The following is a 19,453-nucleotide window of genomic DNA, read 5'->3' on the forward strand; positions in this document are numbered from 1 at the left end:
GGCACAGGGACACCGAAAGCGGCGGGCTGGGAGCTGTGGAGCGGAGAGCCGGGCTGGGAACGGGCACAGGGAGGTCCTCACACATCATCCTCATACGTCTGATTTGTTTCAACATTAAATTTCCACGCCCTCTCCGCTATTTCCCTTTATGCTGAGCTCTTGTGGAACACAAACTCCAGACGTTCTACAGTATTACATTACAGAACCCAGGCAAAGTTTTTCTAATATTAGGGAACATGAGAAAAACCAACATCACAATACATTCATAACAATTATGTAACACGCGAAAAGCCAATACCACAGTACATTTATAACACTGGGCACGACTTTCTGCACTATGGAATGTCCCTCTGGCCACGGTCAGCTCTCCTGGCCCTGCTCTCTCACAGCTTCTCCTGCACCTCCTGCCTGGGAAACTGAAAATTCTTGGATTTGGGGGAAGCACAACTGAGCAACCCCTGCAGCATCAGTTTGGTATCACCAGTATTCTCCTACAAAATCCAAACCACAACACTGCACCAGCTACAGAGAACAAAACTAACCCTCTGTCCCAGCTGAAAACCCCTTTTGAGAATAATTCCCAAAACATTTAATTCAGGATCTTCTGCCACTTCACTCACTTGCACAACCCTGTAAGTCAGAGGTTGCTTTTCCCTTCCCAGTAAATCAATCAGAATTTAATTTTTCTGTTTCACACAGCAGGGGAAAAAAATTTTTTTTTTCAACTTGCAGTTAAGTTTTTTCTTGGGAAAAGCAATGTCTTCATCAGCTGCTCAGGATTGTTAGGAAAGAGGGTGGAGCCTTCCCAGGCTGCCATCCTCTGAACCATACCTGAGTATAAAGAGCAAAGGAGAACTGCAGCCAAGAAACTCTCAAAAGCTGCTCCAGAGGCTGCTGGGATTCCAAGACTGGGTTTATTCTTCCGCTGCTGGAACTTGCTGCTCCAAAGAGAAGAGGGAAGCTGGACCCAGCTAATTACGTTGGAGGATTAATTACAACTGCCATGGTCTCAATGTGAAACTGGATTGGATTTTTTTTTTTTTAAACACAACTGAACAGGGTTTTCTCCTCCCCTCTTCTCTTTCATCTTTCCCTGCACACACACACACACAGTGGAGATGTTGCAAACAGCCTGCATGAGTCCTGAGCTCCTTGTCAACCAAAACATGAGCGAAAGTAAAATCTGTGGCTACAGCCCAGGCCAGGGGTCTCCACTGCCTGGAGAAACTGCCAGTCCCAAGAGCTGCTTCCAGCAGAGCCCATCGCTGCCAGATTCTGGATTAACTGAGCTGAACGTTGCGAGTCCCAAGATCTACCACCCTCCTCCTCCATGCAAACCTCCAGGGATGCCTGCTCCTGCTGGTAAGAGAAAAATCTTTATTCCCGTTTCCTGTTTTGTGCTTCTTTTGCCAGCTGATGAAGCCCAGGGACCTGGGGCTGCTTTAGTGGCCCAGCAGCAGCACAAACCAAGCTCAACCGTATCAGAGATGTTCAGCACATCCCCCTTCTCAGGCTTGGCTGGATTTTGTTGTGTTCTGCTGCTGAGGTCAGAAATGGCTCTGGTTTCTAAAGGATGCCAAATATTCCATCATTTCTGTCCATCTCCAGCATTTTGCTGCTCGTTTGCGTTCTGAATTTCAAGTTTAGTTCTGAATTAACAGCTAGGTAATAGATGTGACTTTCTGAGTTATTAACATTGCAAAGTCACAGGAAAGTGTGTTTGGTGAATCAGTGCCTTTGCAGAGTTCTTCCATTCCTAGGATATATCTGATCCATCACTGGAAAATCTTCCCAGATAACAACATATTAGCAATCTTACTGGCTCATTATAAGCTTTTCAGAGAAACGTTTAAAATACTCTACAAAAGTAAATAATTCATTGTCCAAACACCAAACTAGAAAAAAAAGGAATCATTTCTAGAAAAGTCTGAGAAGCAAACTCTGCTTTTCGAGGTTTTAATTATTCAGTGATAGGTTAAACACTGAGAAGTGCCAGAAATCTTCAGCACAAAACAACAACCCCATCTCCATTCCAAAGGCACCATTTGCTGCTCGGGATTTCGCCTCCCTCCTGCTGGAGGGGTGTCAGCTCTCGTTGCCTGGAGCAGGGAAGGGAAACAAAATCACGCAACAAGAAACCACTTCTTGTGGGGCTGGTTCCCCTGCCAGGATTGCCTCCTCTCAGACATCCCAGGAGCTGCACCATTCCCATCTGCTGGGCTCCCCTCCGCAGGGCCCAGCCAGATCTCAGCAGCTCCTGCAGAGCACACGCAGGTTTTGGGCAGGAATATCGGTTCAGGCACCTCACGTTTTATTTACCAGCACCACGAGCTGCTGGCCCAATGCACCTTTTTCATTCAGGCTGTGTTGTTTAATCCTGAACTGTGTTTGATCACAAGAGCTGTTCTCATTCCTTCTGCCACGAGTTGCAGTGGGAACAGAAAGCTTCTCCCTGCTCCAGCATTGCTGCTGGATGACTCCTTGCTCTCAGGATCCCACGCTCTGGTTCCCAAAGCTCAGGCCTTCCTTGGAGCTGTGGCTTTCTCCACGGTCTGTTTTATTGGGAAAACCTTGGTCATAGGCATTAAATCTATAATTTTCTAATATTAATGGCTGCTTCTGAAAGCATTCTCTATAAGGGTTATTCCAAGTGGGGGCACACACGAGGCAGGGACGTGAACAACAGCGTTACATAAAAGATATTTCAAAAGCCAATGGATTTAAGCTCCTAATCTGGGCAAGTCTTTCAAGTTTGGGGATACAGGCACCAGATGCAAAGAGACCTAACACAAACAATCACAGAGCAGCTGGTTTTGACAAAGAGCAAGCCTGTTTGGACAATGAGGTATATGCTGAAATAACTGTTTCATTTCAGTGCAGAAAATCATTGTTTCCCTTTGAATCACAGCACAACCTCCAAACACACTGAGAGCCATGAGGGAAAGCCACTGGACAGAGCATCCCTATCTCAATTTTGAACAAATTCTGCTCCTTGTTGTTGCACTGATAACAAATTACCAAGCCACAGCACAGGAAACTGCAAAGGCAGATTTACCACAACACAGGAAAATCAGTAAGAGGGGCAGAGACCTAAACACTGCTGACACATTCCCCAAAAGCAAATCTGTGCTCTGTGGCACACAGGAAAACTGAGGAGGAATTCATTAAAGGAACTATTGAGCAGAGAGGAGGCCAGAGCCAAGGAACACGCAGGGAGACGTGGAAATCTCCCACGATTGATGATGAACGTTGGAATCCGAGCCCATTCCCCAGGCTGACCTCACCCTCCCACCCTTCTCCAACAGCTCAGAGAACTGTGTTACTCTCAGCATCGTGTTGTGACTTTTCCAGACTCTGAACTTAGCTCTGATCCCCCTCAGAAGCGCTACATGGGTGTGAGAGTGAAGATGCCGGTGCGGGAGTTGCTGAGGAAAATCCGGCTCTCCAAAGGCCTGGATGCGGCTCACAGCAAGGTGAGGGCTCCCTGAGGCTGGGAAGGTTCCTCCCGGGGCTGCAACATCCTGGTGCCCACAGTCACACCCCACTGAGTGTTCTGGAGGGGTCACACCTGCAGCTGCTGCCTCTTCCAGCCACCAAATCAGTGCTTTCGATAAAAATGGAGAATAAACCAAATTTTAAACAGAATGAGGGCTGGGCTAGGAACAGTTCTGACAGTGACAGCAGGAACCCATCCATGCCATGGATGCTGTACATCATTCAGTCAAGCCAAAGATGGCTCAAAACCCAGTAAAAATATTGCAAAAACAGCCCAAGGAGCTGATAGACTCCCGGGCTGCTGTAAAGATCTTTATAATGCTGCCAAGAATTACCCACTCATGGAAATCTCTCCACCTGCAGCCCCTGCTGAGCAAAATCCATAGCACAGGAGGCAATTTCACTCTGTTCATGTTACAATATTTGCCACTGTTTCATCTTCTCTCGCGTGTAAGCATCTCACATTGAAGCTGGGTGGTTTTGTCTCCTCAGGAAGCCTCATCAGTGAAGACGGTAACCAAAGGATCCTCAGGAAAAACAGGTTTGGAAACGCCTCACTTGGTAACAGAGCCTCCTTTTCTAGTAGGATCATCACTGTGAGGTACCCAAAGAGCCAGACCACTTCTGTCCCATGGTCAGTGGTCCCTGCTGGGTCCCAGCTGTCCTTAAATTGCAGGAGGCCAGCCAGCTGTGCATCACCACCCTGTCTGGGTTATCTATGTCTTATCTGGGGCAGGACTGATGGGAATCTCTGCTCTGTGTGCCTCTCCTCAGCTCTGAGCAGCCCTTTTCTTCCTCTCTTTGCAGCAGAGAAGAGAAGAGCTCACCCTTATACAGAGAAACAGCTTAGACAGGTATGCAGAACACCTTGAACCCCGCTCTGCCAGGCTCCCGGGGCAGAATTCCTGTTCTATCACCGAGGGAGAACAGGACACTTCATGTCTGCTTCCCTCCCCCATCCTCCGCCCTCCCCGGCTCCTGTTGCTGTTTCAGAGCAAGCAGAGCGCTGGGCAAAGCCCCAAAGGCTTGGAGGACCTCGACATCCTGGTGGAGGTGCTGCAGGAGGATCTGAACAAGAGCCAGCTCAGGGAGGAGCCTCCGCCTCCCGTGCCAGATGGGGTTTGGCAGGAATTCTCCACGGATCTGCAAAGCTCCCGGTGGCAAAGTGTGGCGAGCAAGGAGGCAGCTGGTGGCCTGCAGGGGAGACAGCGCAGCTCAGCAGGGCTTCACCAGGAGTCCTGCTTGAAGGATTTCCACCTCATCCTGCGGGCAGGGGCAGAGCCTTCCTTCCATGGTGAGCAGGGAAGCACCCACGGGTCCAGCTCGCCGGGAATGTTCTGCAGGACGGGCGAGAAAGGGAGCGGCTGGTGGATGCAGGATGCGCTCCCGAGCTCCCAGGAAGATTTCCCGAGGAATTCTCCATCCCAGGACACGCCTGCTCTCCTCAGCCCGGCAGAGATGCTGCTGGAAGCTCACAGGGGCTCTCCGGACACCGAGGGACATTCGAGGCTGACCCCAACCTCCTTCACACAGCAGGACCTCTCTGCCCTCTCCTTCTTCCAGTTCCAGCTGCACAGGGAGGAAAGTTTGCTGAGGAACATCCCGGCGGAAAAACTGCTCGCTCCCGATGAAAATGGCAACAGGTCCTCGATTTTTCTGTTGAAATACCTCGGTTTCTGCTCCCTGGGGACATCACTTTGCTCCAGACTCGCCTGCTGCCTGCAGCAAAAGCTTCTCTGCTCAAGGGGAAGCTCAAACTTGAATCGATAGATAGAATTTTAGGTGGATATTAAAAATATAAATACCCTGTATTTACAGAAATATTCCTGAGCTACAGCTGATGTTAGGATAAATTCAGAGCGTTAAAATATTTAAGGATGAGAGGTATTTGTGGGGATTTACACGAAAATTAAAATCAAGCAAAATAAGTACTGGAAAAAGAAAAAAGATATGCAAAAAAAAAATCTTTTCCACGTTGCAGACACTCTCAGGGTAATTATTTGTATTATTAGCTGCTAATAAAAATGGATGGGAGGATTACACAAAAAACTGCTCGTCTGGAGCACAGACTCCTGAAGAACTGGGAGTGGCTGTTCTGCTGGAAATGAAACAAAAGCAAAGGTTTTCCTGATCCCAGGACACCCCGGGATTGCCCTGGAAGGGGGCTTGTGGAGAAAATAGCCATTTATAAGAAATAAATTAAAATAGCTAATTAGTTTCTATGCAGTTCAGGTAGATTGGGATAGGTGGTATCAAATCAGATTGACAGAAATCATGGCATAGTTTATAAATTATCCAAGTCTTAGGGAGAAAGAGATTAATTCCTGCTCCAAATTTAAAACATTGCTAACCCCACACAGGGACAACCAAGCACAGCACTGGCCTCTTCCCTAAAGCACCACGTTCCATTCAGAATAATGATTTTCAGTGCAATAATAAAATTAGGCTTCACTTTCCAGCGAGTAAACAACAAATAAGCCACCTATTTTCATATTTCCTGCAATTTTGTGAATAATATACAAAAAATTTCTCACACGTGAATGAAATGAATCACAATTAAGAAATTCAGAGATTTCTACTCCCGTGTCCATGTAAAATTCACAGGCAAAAATTTCTTCACTCCTAAACTCACTTTTATAAAGATTCTGCACTCAAAACAACACTCAAAGGCAGGAGTACAAACTAAATAAGATCGTTCTGAATGGTGAACAGGGTCAAAAATCCGCCAAAAAAACCAAAAACACCCCCAAAACCAGATCAAACAAACAAAAGACCCCAGACCCAGCAAGAAGTATCAGAGTTGTTCAGGCATATTTAAGGATATTTTGCTACAAGAGAAGGGAAGAGCAAATAAATAAGTATAACCAATGCCTGCATTAATTTTTCCTCCATGAGGAAAGGAAGACATGCCCAATTTTACAAGAAAAAAAATAAAATAAAAGAGCCTTTTTTTGGGGTGAAATGCAGTAATCTGAGTCGTTCAGTGAGACTGAACAGCCAGAGGAAATTGAGCTCTTCTCCTCCACAGGACTCAACTCCAGTTTGGAAGTATTTCTTTTAAGAGCGAGTGTTTCCCTTAGTTTTTAGGGATCTTGCACCCTTTTCCCTGTTCAGAGATTGTTGGCAGCAAGGAATCACGGAGCAGCTGCTGGAGAGGAATGGGATAATAGCAAGAAATCCTGGCAGACAAAAGCAGCAACTATAGAGAGTAATAAACCCTTGAATATCCCAAGATTTCAGTATTTTCCAGCCTCAGTATTTGATGCTTTAAAATACGCTCTCCCTGCTACTTTGGGGTATTTTAACCCCTCCTTTGGGGTATTTTAACCCCTCCTTTGTCTTCTGATTGTTCCCAACCGAGTTCTCTTGCAGGCTGCTGCACAAGGCTGTTGCCCAGGGAAGGAGGGCTCTGACTTTCGCCCTGGCACAGAGATTTGCATCCCTCAACAAGATCGACGAGAAGGATGCAGAGAAAAGGGTAGGGTGCTGATTTGCCAAGAAAAAAAGTCATTTTTTTATCACATGCAACCCTCTTTCAAACCCCAGCCAAACACCAAGCATCCTTCTGGTGTCCTGGAAAAGAAGGGAAACAGGAATGGGGAGGGAATGATGGAGCACAAGTGGCAACAGAGCCCCAAAATCCCAACTCCCCATTTTGTTATCTAAAAAACATTGTTGTTTTAAAACTGTTTGTGCCTTTCACTGCAACTTTCTGCCCTTCTTCCCTTCTCAGACTGCTTTGCATCTTGCTGCAGAAAAGAACCAGCACCTGATGGTGAGCGACCTGATCTCCCTGGGAGCCAGTGTCAATGTGCAGGACAGCTCTGGGAAAACTCCCCTCCACCTGTGTGCAGAGAACGGATACCTGAGAGTTCTGCAGGTGAATTGGGTGTTTATATCAGGCAAAAGTGGAGCAAAAGCAACAAATGCATGTTCTGGTGTCTAAAATATCCCGGGGTTTTCCCTACAGCTCTGGTCTGATGGGGTTACAGAGGGATTTGGGGGAGGAAAAGGGTATTTTGGCACTGCCAAAGGTGAGGAATCACCTGGATATTGTTCATTTCAGGTCCTGAAAAGCTGCAAAGACAATGGGGTGTGTGTGGAAGTGGATCTGCCTGACCACTGTGGTAAGAGGCAAAGCTGAACCGCACAGGTGCTGGGTTTATCCTCCCCGATCTGTAAACACAGATCTACCGCAGGCAGGGGGCAGGCTCTGGCTTTGACCTTCCCGGGGGTGTTCCCCGCAGGTTTAACCCCCCTGCACTGCGCTGCTCTCGCCCACACCGTCCTGGTGACAGAATCCCACAGCACTGCCAGCGACACCGACCAGGGGAGAGGTTCACGTCAGGGAGACTCAGACTGCGGAAAGACCAAATCCTCGAGGGAATTCTCTGCCTGCTGCAGATGGGAGCAAAGCCTGAGCTGCAGGTGAGGCTCACGGCAGGCTCTCTACTCTGGCTTAAGTGTTCTTATCCTTGTGCAATCACAGGATTTGCTGTCATCTGCAGGTACTGAATTCATGTCCAATCTCCACCACCTGCCTAAAACTCGAGGAGAACACAGAGCTCATGTGTTTGCTTCAGACTCATAAACCCCAAGGACAAGATGTTCTTCAAGAGGTAACTATGGCTGCTTTACACAGGCAATGTCTGGCAGAGATTCCAGGATTATTTTCCAGGATTAAGCAAATATTCAGTGCTTTAAAAAAAAAAAAAAAAAAAAAAAGAGGTTACAGCTCTCTTATCTTTTCCAGGGTCTTTTTTGCCTCTGTCAGATAAGAGTTCCCACCAGAGTACATGTCATAAATGTAAGAATAGGATAAGATTTCAATTAGAAATACAGACTTGAAGCCCCATTTCAAGTCATTGAGTTTCTTCTAACAGGAGAGAAAACACAGCAGAGAAAAAAAATCATTTCAATCCAGTTCAACTGGAAATTCACTGTTCTGGTCCCTTCACCTGTACAGAGCTACATCCTGCTGGATGCTCCCAGAGGAATACCCAGTGCCCCAGCAGCAGACAACTTACCTGAACCTTGCTCCATGGCATCCTCAGACCTCTTTGATGTCCTTCTCAAAGGTATTTTGTGGTAGGAAGTTGAGTTCAGGTAGCTGGAGGTTTTTCTGACTCAGCAGCTGTGATGGAGTGGCTCAACCCAGTCCCTTCCCTGCTCTGCCATCCCACAGCATCACTGAGGGTGGAAAAGAACCCAAAAATCATTGAGTCCAAACCTCCACGGCATGGAGCTGGTGGAAAAGACACCCAGCACCTCATCAGAGCCTTTGGATTTACCCCAGAGGCCTGCCCACAATTTATTTTCCTTGCAAACCTCTGTTCTCATCCAAACCCAGGCAGAAAAGGGAGCAGTAAATCTGTGGCTTTAGGAGGAACACCTGGCCTGGGGATTGAGCTGAGATTTGCTGCTTTATTGCCTTCCAGGGAAATGCTGATAACTCACCTCACCTGCATCTCGTGGGCCACCTGCTGCAGGAGAATAACCAGAGGACAGGCAGTAAAATATAGAATATATTGCAGCTTGAACTGACTGCTGGAAAGATCTCATCTGGACCCAGAATTATAGAGCAAACCCATAAAGGGAGAAACCCTCAGTGCAGGTTTCACCAGGAATTCAGTGTTAGATGCTCCAGGTAGAATTAGATCTTCATTTTCTCACAAATTTGTGCTTCTCTGCTCAGGTCTGAGGTGTAGCTGCCCCACAGTCTGAAGCTCTGGCGATTTTTCATGCAGGTGTTCAGCCTAAGAGAAAGATTTTAACCATCCAAGACCCGCTCTTGAGGGTTTTGGTCTCTACACTCCAAATTCAACATTCAGATAGACTGAAAAATCTCAGTCATTGTAAACAGGAGCTCTGGGAATTCAGAGCCTGATGAGTTATATTTAATATTTTCTGCAGTCTGGCTCTGATTTTGGCCAAGGCTGGAGTGGTCACACTTTAAGGCAGTCTCGGGGTGAAGTCCTTCCAAAATGAAACATCGTGCTGAGCATGTTTTTCTCAACAAAAATCAAGCTTTTTATTTATGCAATCAGAATTTTGCACCAATAGTGGATTGTAGGTGAAGTCCGGGACAGAGAATTTCAAATCAGGTCCTTTCTAACAGATCTAACAGAGGATTTTACATTTATAAAGGTAAAAACTTTATAACATTTGTATATATAATATAAAATTTATAAAATTTACAGAATTTAAATAGATAACAGCTTTTTAAGGATTATTTTTTACACAAAGCAGTTTTGCAAGTTGGGAGGGTAACAAGGAGCTGAAATTATCCTGTACTGCCAGAAAGCCAAGTTATTTGGTAGAATTACTACAAATTAGATAATTTTTTAAAAAAATTATTTCTTCCCGGACTTACTCTCATTTAATTTTAACTTCTGGTTGCGAGTTTGCTGGTTTCTATGAAACTTCCCTGTTTGCTACATAGGGAGCAATTCTACTTTTACAGAACCTAAAGCCAAAAACCAACTGATCCAGCAACCCCTCACGTGTCTCCTGTTGAGGAGAATGGGAGATTTTCCACGTGAAGCCACTGCAGGATCCAGTGTTAAGTACTCAGCATGTTTGGGGAATATTTTTAATGAACCCTTTGCATTTGCTTCATGTAAAAAAAGGTATTTTCGTGTTATGGGGTTTCCTTAAGTGTTAAGCTCCAAGAGCTACGTTGCACAAGGTGAATTAACTTTGACTGAGAAGTGGCAATGTTGAAGTTAATTCCAATGGATTTGGGTCATATCCCATGATTCTGATGCCCTGCACAGCTAAATAGTTCTCTTTTGTATTTTTTCTTGTCTGAGTGAGACATAAGAATTCAAATCTTTCAGTTTTCATTAAAAATATATATCATTTGTTATTCTCATGATGAGTTGCATATCTCAATTTTAACTTCCCCTCATGTTTTAACCATGTGAAGTCTCTTCTTTTTCCCTTTTTGTCCCAGGTTTTACAGATATTTTCCTCTCTGGTTATTTCTCTCTCTGTCCCCCCATCACCACTCATCCTTCTTTGTGTTTGCCTTTTAACTCACATCTGTTCTCCCAGAACTTTTTATTCATTTCAAGACAATTAAGGAGGAACTTCTGGGTTAACTCAGCTTCCATTTGTGGGATCGAAGGGTTCAGATCCAACTCCTTATTTTCATTATAAACCGACCAAGAAATCCTACATCACGAGCATGAAGCAGAGTGTTGAACAGAGAGAAGAGCATCCACAAGCATTTGCAGGGGAAAAAACTGAATTTTCTCACAGGATTTCTTAAAAAAGCATAGAAAACTCTCATGTAAGAATACAACAATCAAGTTTTTTTAGTCATGCGAACCATTCAGGTGAAAAGACATTAAACTGATGGAGTATTAAACTATTCCTATCTATAGAATATAATATATTCATATATATTCAATATACTCAGAGATTAACTTGCTTCTAAAGTATATTCGACGACAGTTATCCAAGAATTGCATTGTTAGTAGGTGGCTTTACATCATTTCACTTCCTCTGGCAATAAATACATTATTTCATGCAGTACCTTGGTTTTTCTGTACTTTTCTATCCGTACTAAGCTCACAACAGAAGGGACATCATGCAAAAAAACACATTAAGCAGAGTTTAGAAGCTGAGGGTGTAAAGATTCTGTTGTTGGTTTGGTTTTTAAGATGACAGAAATCCTCCAGCATCCCCCTTTCCCACCACTGATTCCAAAGGGAATTACAACACCCAAATTCCTGGCAGAGTCTCCCACTCTGGAGAGATCCAGCTGCTTCCCAACCCCATCCCCCCAGCCTGGCACCTCACCCACAGCAGAAACCCAGCCCAAACCCTCTGTTTGGTTTTCAGCCCCCAAAGTGTGTCCTTGAAAGCCTGATTTGCTGCACTGACCTTTGCATCAAATGCTCTTCCCCAAGGCTGCTGAGACAAGATCTCAACTCCCAGAGCCCAAAACCCTCAGCTGAGGAGCACAGGGACTGCTGCCCACTAAAGCAGATAATGGCAGGCAGAGAACAATGCCATGATTGTAAGTAAACCACAGGCAGGCAAAGAAAATAAATTATATTAAAAAAACCCAATTCCTTCCAGCAGACAAACAAAACAAATCCGATCTTTTAAGACGAAGAGCCAAGAAAAGAGCTGGAAGGGGGTTGGACACTGAAGAAAATAACCCACAGCCCTTTGGAGGATATTTTGAGAACACAGATCAACAGCTGCCACTCGAGAAGAAATGCTCACGTTTCTGCACTGCTGCATCCCATTCCCATCCCTCACCTCTCGCCCCACGTGCTGACAGCCAGGCTGGATTCCAAGCAGGGCTGCAGGAGCCAAGTTCCCGAGCCAGGGAGGAGGGAGAGGCCGAGCCCTTGGCAGGTTTGGATTCTTTCAGAGCAGTCTCGCCCATGGAGTTTTATTTTCCTGCTCTCTTTGTGGCTGGGGAAAGTTGGAAGGCGAAGGATCCGGTTTAAAGCCAGGCACGTTTCTGCAGCTGTGGGGAGCAGAGCAGATGGAATAAATTTGGAGGAGGGAGTCCCACTAACTGAAAGCTGAGTGTGCCAGGCACTTCCAGGAGGGAGCACAGTGGGGAGAGGCAGGGAAAGGAAAAAGGAGGGCAGAACTGGACATGGACAGCAGAGCTCTCGTGTCCCACATCGCCCCAGGCACAAACACAAGCCAGCAGCTGCAGGTCACTTTTGAGCCTCATCCTGCTCACTCATCAATGTTTACCCAAATTTTTCACTTGTTCTGAGGACAAACATTCAGTTTTAACACCTGGTAGCTGCAGGATGTGCCCTAAAGAATTCCTTCTGTCTTGAAACAAGCGGGCTGTCACTCCAGCCATCCTACATATTATATCCACCCTGAGTGGCCCAGTTTTGGGGGTCACTTGGCTTAGCAGCAGGATTTTGGTGGATAAAACCTCATGTCCCAGGTATAAAACCCCAAGAAAATGTTCCCCAGTTGCCCCAGGCAACTGCTCTGCTCCGTACTTGGCCATAGAAGCTGCTACACTCATGAGAATCCTGTCTGGGTAGGTCCCAGCTCTTAATTATCTCTAATTTTTATCTCTATCCATCAGCAACAGCCCCAGAAGTTTACAGAAGTCTTGTGTTCTTTTGAGCATAACAAGCTCTGCAAGCACACACTGAGAGGTGTGTGGGGTGATAAGCACACGCAGAAATCCCCACACCACGACTGCAGAAACCAGAATAAACACCCAGTCAGGCCTGAAGGAAATCACCAGCAGGAACTAACACAAAAACCTCGTGCCAGATTTGAAATATTAAGTTTGGTTTGCTTTGTTTTAAATGAAACCCCCTGGATCCCTTTGCTGCTGATGAGTAACCAGTTTTTGAATCCTCCACAATTATTTCTAGAAAGGCATTCGCAGCTAATTGTGTGCTAGAGGCAGAGGAACACACACCAACCTGCCTTCAAAGCTCCACACAGAGGCCAAAAGGATTTTCACCCTCACAATCCCTGAGACTTGAAGCATTTTAGAAGCACAGCCCCCTTAAAACTCCAGGTTTAATTTCCTTCAGCAGCTCTTTCTGCTCCTTCCCCAAAGGTTCTGTAGGACTAAAAGGTGGTTTTTTGCAGCTCTGCTGAGGCTGCGATGAAATCACATTTTAATTAAGCAAGAAAGGGCCGCCTGCTAGAGAGGCTCTAGGAAACACCAGCGAGCACAAATTCATCTGCCAGGGCTTTAGGCTGGCCAGGTCCTGCTCTCATTTCCCCGTGCTCCCAGGTGTGCATGTTTTGACTCCCAGCTAACGTGACCTTTCGTTTCGCTGGAATCATTACTCACACACTACAGCAATCCCTGCTCTGATATTTAAAACTGATAAGCTTCTGCAGAACCCAGGGGTTCTTGGAGTTCACAACCAAGCTGCTGTTTGCTGAGGTGAAGCACACACCGTGCAACTCCATGCTGGTGACATTTACCTTGTCATAGAGGTTATTCCAACAGGGCTGTTTATTTTCTTTGCTCACAGCAGGGTATTTATTTCCACTTGTCTGTTAAAACCCAAAAACCTCAGCTTCATACCCTCGCTGATTAAATAAACTTTGGGGTTTAACTTCCCCACGTTGCCTCCTCCCCTAGAATCAAAGCTGCAGACAAAATTTATATTTTAACCCATCAATCAATCCCGTTGCAAAAATACAACTACAAAGCCCAAGTGAAAATAAACAACTTCCAGGCGCTGTGTTGTCCGTGGGATTTGAATAAATTCTGAGCTCTCTTTGGCCTCCATCCTCATTTGTTTAAATTTAAATTGTGATTCAGCTGGCTTTTCAGAATTATCTCAGAATAACCAGCCTTTGGGGTTGTTTTTTTGTTTTTCAACACAGAAATCCAGTCCCAAGTACCAGAAGTCCTGTACCCATTTGATCCCCCAAAACCCAACATTATCCTTTCTGGGGAATCGTGGGAATAAACAAGAAAAGCAATAAACAGTAGGAGAAAAAGGAGAACTAGACAATAGAAAAATATGGGACGAGGAAGGAAAATAAAAAGAGAATCTGCCACTTTCAGAGCCCCAGTTCATGGGTGGTTGTTGCTCTGGAGGTGACAAATGACCCTGCACAGCCACAGGGTGTGCTGGCACATGCTTGGATTTTATGTGGTGCAGTTCAAGATAAGCTGCACATTTCAGAGTCCTGAGTCCTCCGAGAGTTCATTGTGGGCAATTCCTGCAAAAGTCACCCCAAGGCCCTTGGCTTTGTCCCAAAAGTCACAGCCCAGCCTTTCCCTGGAAGCCTTACATATTATTTCAGCATTTATACAACTTCTCTTCATGTGATTGTGAACCAAGGGTTATCTAAATACAGCAGAGCCAAAACCTGCTGTAAATAACAGCTGGAGAGTAAAGTTTATGTGGGAAAACAATTAATACTTTATAAAAATAGGTTCATCAAATACTTGTAGGTCAACATAATCCACTTGTGGCTCCTTTAGAAGTTTCTCAGCTATGAAATTTTACAGAGAAATAAGATCAAAATATGGCTTGACTGACTTGCTAACCACAGGTCAGTACCTACTTATTCAGATATCATGTAATTAAAATAAATAATCTCAAACCCTGATGCCCAGGAAGAAAAACAGTTTAAAATAGCTTAAAACAGCTAAAAAATAGCACAAATCTGCTGTGGCACAGACTGAAAACAGCAGTGATTAAGTCCAGCAAGGGGAGAAACAAGAGAACTCCAAACCAAAATAATTATATGACTTTAAAAACTCCTGTTAAAAACGTCAGGGATGATTTCACACGTTCCAGAGCAGCAAGAGGCTGGTTTTGCTTTGCTCTTTTCAGGAGCTGCTTGAGATGGTGTGAAATTTCTGCGCTTAATAATAATAACGTGAATTTAGATGCTATTTACTCAAGAGCCTGCTCATTTTCTTTGAAAACCGAATAGAAAACTTGAATTTTTTAGTCTTCCCCTCTTTCTCTTGTCCCTTTGCTTGGACTGAAAAGCAAAAGCAGGCAATGACTGAAGTTAGCTAAGCCTGGGAGAGTGACTCAGGCATAAATTCTTGGGCTTGATTAGTCACCAAATGCTTTATGGGGCTGTTAAATTCCCCTCCCTGCCAGGAAAGCCCAGCCTGGCACACGGGACAGCGTTGGCGATCAGTTCTGCGGAAACTGGAAGTCCTACATCTGCTTATCAGCCAGGAATCACCAGCCTGGGGCTCAGATTTTATCACAAGGCATTTGTTTGTTTATTTTTTTATTTATTTATTCTGGGCCCATCACCGCTGGACACTGATTTGCGTGGCAAACAGCAGATAAATGACTCTGAAACACTTCCTAGATGAAGGAAAGCTCCTAATTGCCTTTGTTGTTCCCTGCCTACAAAACGTAATCCCTCAGGGAATCTCTGGGGTCATTTCCACATCGCATTCCTAAAAGCTGAACTCTGCCAGACCCAGGGCTGGGAGGTTCGCCCAACCTAATCTTCACTGGATAAAAATAAATAATAAAAGATTAAAAAATTCCGCGCACCAGAACCTGCGGCCCTGCTGTGGATTCCTTTCCTAAAGGAGCGGGAGCGCTGCTGCTGGGTGCGCTCTGAGGCTGAGCCTGCAGGGGACAGGGGATGGGCAGGAGCACAGGCAGCTCCTGCATTCCAGCCTGGTCCAGGAATCCTCTGCGCAGGATTTCTCCAAAGGGGGCAGCTCCAGGCACGCTCAGGGAATGCGAACCCAGCCAAGGAGGGAGTTCGGGCACTTGCAGCTGCGGCAGCCACGCAGCGGGGATGGTTTGGGCTGCAATTTAGAGCGCAGGCAATTCGGATGGAAGCAAATCCTACTTTGAGAGCCGAATTTTAGTGGATGTTCTGTTGCACGGCCTTTGGCTGAGGACTCCAGGCTTTCCTGTGTGTAAAAAGCAACTGATCCCTTCACTGGAACATCAGAGATTTGTCCAAGGAGCAACAATTTCTGGCAAGTTCTGCACATTGCCAGTTGAATCACAATCCTAACTTTTGCAAACAGATAAATAAATATCTCCTCTCTCTGAAAACCCCTCTCTTCTGTTTTTCTCCCAGACTGCCCCTCAAAATAAATCAAAATACGCAAACCACTCACTTCTTGCGTCCCTAGAAAGTCCACCCAGCTGCAGGTCCTTGAATAAGCAGTTGTGTGAAGGAACTTTAAGAAAAATGTGCATTTATTCGTGCCACAGAAGGTACGAGCAGATGGGGAAAGCCATCCAGAAATGCTGTGGAATATTTGATTATAAATTCCTCCACGAGAAAACAGAAGCCTGTGCTGGATGTGGAACATCTCCAGCATGGCACAGGCGGGCAGGGGCTGCGATATCTGCTCTGGGTTACGAGGGCAAGGGCTCGGCAGTGCCATCCGTGTGAAATGTGGCATCAATCCCCTCCTCCTCCATCCTGCAGGGAGCCAGGCTGCCCTCTGCTGTGGGAATAACGCTGGGCTGCAGCAGCCCTGCCCACGTTTGTCACCTCCAAAATCCCTAGAGATCTTCAAAAGCAGGTCCGTGAATTGCATTCTAGGTATTGAAAACCAGAGGGGGCAACCCAGCCGTGGATAATTACATTTTTTTTATGGTAAATTCCAAAAAGACACCAATTTCTCAAGAGCTTTTGGCTTTGGGCTGCGCAGTTTAGGATGAGCCTATCCCCAATCCACAACCCAGCTGATCCCACATCAGCTAATGATCCCTTGTGGTAAAATGAGGATTTGTGGACTCTCCAAACCCAGGGTTGCTGCAGGGACCCTGAAACTTCAGCTCACACAGGAGCAAACTGTAATCACAAATCAGCGCCCCCCTGGCCTTATTCCATATGAATATTCCCTGGATTGGGCAGAGAACAGCCCTGCTCTGTGACCTGTGGGGCTCAAATAGCTCCCATAAATATTTCACACCAATCTTTTAACTCTCCCTGGCCATGAAATATTCAGCAGGAAAGGAAAGCTCTCCTGGTGCCTCTCTGTTACTTACCCACCTTTGGTGGTTCAAGCTGCTCAGTGCAATAAATCCATGGCCCTTTTCCTCTTCTTCTTCTCTCTTTTTCCAACCTTGCCAGGCATCAGCGGGGAAACACACCTTCAAAATCATGAGGAATGCCAGAGAGGGATTCACTGCAAAAGAAGAGAACAGAGGCTGCCAATTTGTCCAGCAGGTATTTGTGGATAATTTACCAGAGATTATTTGCTTCTCAGTCACATATTCCTCAATAAAAACGAAATCAGGCTTGAATTTTGCTACAATAATTCTTAGATAATCAACTAGGCTTGCTAAAATTCATATTGTAACAGGTAAGAAAGCTCAAAAAACAAATGTAGAGCACTGGATTTTATTGTCGGAGTTCCTTTGTGCACTGTGTAATTAATATTGAAACTGGGGAATATTTTGAAGCAGGATGCATTTAACTGATTTATGAGATAAATACACTGCACTATTTAAACTGGAAACACAGCCATTCATCTCCACAGCAAACTGCTTTGCAGAAGAAAAACTGACAGGAATTTTTTGCTGTTCAAAGGCTTTTTCTGCCCCGGAGGGAACCACACCGCGGTGCCGTGTCCGCCGGGGACGTTCCGGTCGGAAGGGGCAGCGCTGCCCTCCCACCGCTGCCTGCCCTGCCCCGTGGACTTCTTCAACCCCAGGCCTGGCCAAAAATCCTGTCTCCCCTGTGGCTCCGAGGCAGCACAGCCTGCAGAAGGGCAGCAGACCTGTGTGTGCCTCGGGAAAGGGCAGCTGTTCCAGGTACAGGAGAAATTCACATTGAGCCACCAGGAGAAATTCGCATTTTGGTCATTCTTGCCTTCGCTGTCTCTCTCTTTATCTCATTGCCAACCACAAAAAACCACAGGGAGAGGGATGGCAACACCAGATTCGCAAATATTCTGAGTTTCTCAGGGTTATATCAATCCTCCCCTTCACTGGAAGGTTTAGGGTGCTGTGTGGACATCAAAGCTGCAGGTTCCTAAACAAATCCTTGTTCTAATTTCCAGCCTCGTGACGCTCTCTGCACCTGCCCCCCGGGGTTCAGGAGGTCTGGGAGGGATGGAAGCCTCTGTGTCAGACAATCCTACCCCGTGTGCCGGGACTCAGCCTCCCGGAACCAGGAGGGGCAGTGCTTGACCAAGAGGGGATGGGCTCGCTACTGCTCCGAGAAGGTATTTCCATTTTTGTGTTTGTTAAATCCCAAAACTGGGCAGAAAACGCCCCGAAAAGCAAAATTCCCAAGCTCTTCCTTCACAGGGCACAGCCAGCATGGAAATCAGAGTTATTCGCAGCATGCTCTTGCACAGCCAGCATGGAAATCAGAGTTATTCGTGTTTGCACAGGAGTTTTTGCCTCTTCTTCAGCTTGAGGACATTCCTGTACTGCCCTGTTATTCCTTCCTCTTCTCCCGCAGGTCTGTGCTGTCCCCAGCGATTTCCAAGGCTATGACAAAGTTCTTGGCCTCTGCATTTGTCACTCTGACAGCCTGGAGAGGGTGTGCAACGCTCAGTGTAGAAGGCAGCAAAAAACCACCCTGCAGCTCACCTGTGCAGAGAGAAAAGCTCAGCTTTTCATCACTCACAGCAATGGGAGCAAGGTGAAAAAACCTGTGGCTATTTCCACCATCTCCCTACTTTTGTCAGGCTCTAACCCTCATTCCCTCTTGCTCAGAAAAATTATAGAATGCAACAAACAAAACCGCCCAAACGTTATTCTATTACACACATAAAGCACTTTTAAATTATATTTCATCCATTAAAAGAATTCAGGTGAAAAAAATCTGAATTATTTTTCTCTTAGACTGCTGTTTTCTTAGAAGGTTTGAGGATGGTTCTACCAAGACCAAATTTCTCTTTGGAAGATGTCTGTGCTGCAGGACAAGGCCAACAAACCCATCCAGCACACGTCGTGGAGATGAGCGGTGAGGGAAAGAACAGCAGCAGCTGGGGCATTCTTGGGGTGTTAAATGGGGTTTGCACACAAAAAGCCTTTCCACGATGTTTAAAACACAAATAACAAGAGATCTCCATGTTCATATCCTGAGAACAGCAATAGGACTTCAGCACTACACACAAAATTTATCCTGCTCAATCCCAGAGCATCCATTTGAAATTTGTGTATTTCCAGCAGCACAGGAAAGGGCAAATATTCAGGGATTTCCTTCCTAAATTACAATACAAAGAGCTGGAGAATCCCTTTGCCTGGCAAAGGAATCCCTTCTCAAGTCCTTCACCTGCACAGATATTTTTCTTGGGATTTAGAATTTAATGTGCTTTTACCAAGTAAAATTCAAAGTAGTTAAAAATTTTTCCCTCAGAATTCCAGATTTGGGCCAAAAAGCACAATTTGCACAGCCAGGAAATTTAATACCAGCATTAGGAAAGACTCCTTTGCCCCTGTGCTCTTTGCACAGGTTCATTGACTCGAGCCAGGTTAAACCAGTAGCTGCATCAAACGAACCCTAAAGGCTTTGAGCA

The 19,453-nt window shown here is 45.7% G+C and overlaps 1 protein-coding gene and 1 long non-coding RNA gene across 12 annotated transcripts in view; one reads left to right on the forward strand and one right to left on the reverse strand.

Moving 5' to 3' along the window:
- Nucleotides 1–11,034, forward strand: LOC116455673. 9 transcript variants are annotated; one of them, XM_032133810.1, is made up of 12 exons: nucleotides 5–1,362; nucleotides 3,352–3,473; nucleotides 3,988–4,036; nucleotides 4,306–4,349; nucleotides 4,489–5,138; nucleotides 6,868–6,973; nucleotides 7,229–7,375; nucleotides 7,562–7,622; nucleotides 7,743–7,923; nucleotides 8,004–8,114; nucleotides 8,462–8,573; nucleotides 8,934–11,034. In XM_032133810.1, the coding sequence occupies exons 1-10, from the start codon at nucleotides 1,119–1,121 to the stop codon at nucleotides 8,008–8,010; spliced, it is 1,611 nt and encodes a 536-aa protein (XP_031989701.1). In that variant the 5' UTR covers nucleotides 5–1,118; the 3' UTR covers nucleotides 8,011–8,114; nucleotides 8,462–8,573; nucleotides 8,934–11,034. The 9 variants fall into 9 exon arrangements, with proteins under 9 accessions (XP_031989704.1, XP_031989697.1, XP_031989699.1 ...); XM_032133814.1 differs by having other exon boundaries at nucleotides 3,381–3,473; nucleotides 4,303–4,349; XM_032133809.1 differs by having other exon boundaries at nucleotides 6–1,362; nucleotides 4,303–4,349.
- The window catches only part of LOC116455678, a 19,385-nt gene continuing 8,532 nt past the window's right edge, over nucleotides 8,601–19,453 (reverse strand). Inside the window, exons 6-7 of one of the 3 annotated variants that reach the window (XR_004244449.1) lie at nucleotides 16,972–17,107; nucleotides 8,601–8,685 (exon numbers count right to left, since the gene is read on the reverse strand). This is a non-coding gene — a long non-coding RNA (uncharacterized LOC116455678). Of the gene's footprint in view, nucleotides 8,686–10,916; nucleotides 11,984–16,967; nucleotides 17,108–19,453 lie in introns of those variants that run through there. The other 2 variants (XR_004244450.1, XR_004244448.1) reach the window with 2 other exon arrangements.

The sequence above is a fragment of the Corvus moneduloides genome, chromosome 25 (genome assembly GCF_009650955.1).
Source record: "Corvus moneduloides isolate bCorMon1 chromosome 25, bCorMon1.pri, whole genome shotgun sequence".
Taxonomy (NCBI): Eukaryota; Metazoa; Chordata; class Aves; order Passeriformes; family Corvidae; genus Corvus; species Corvus moneduloides.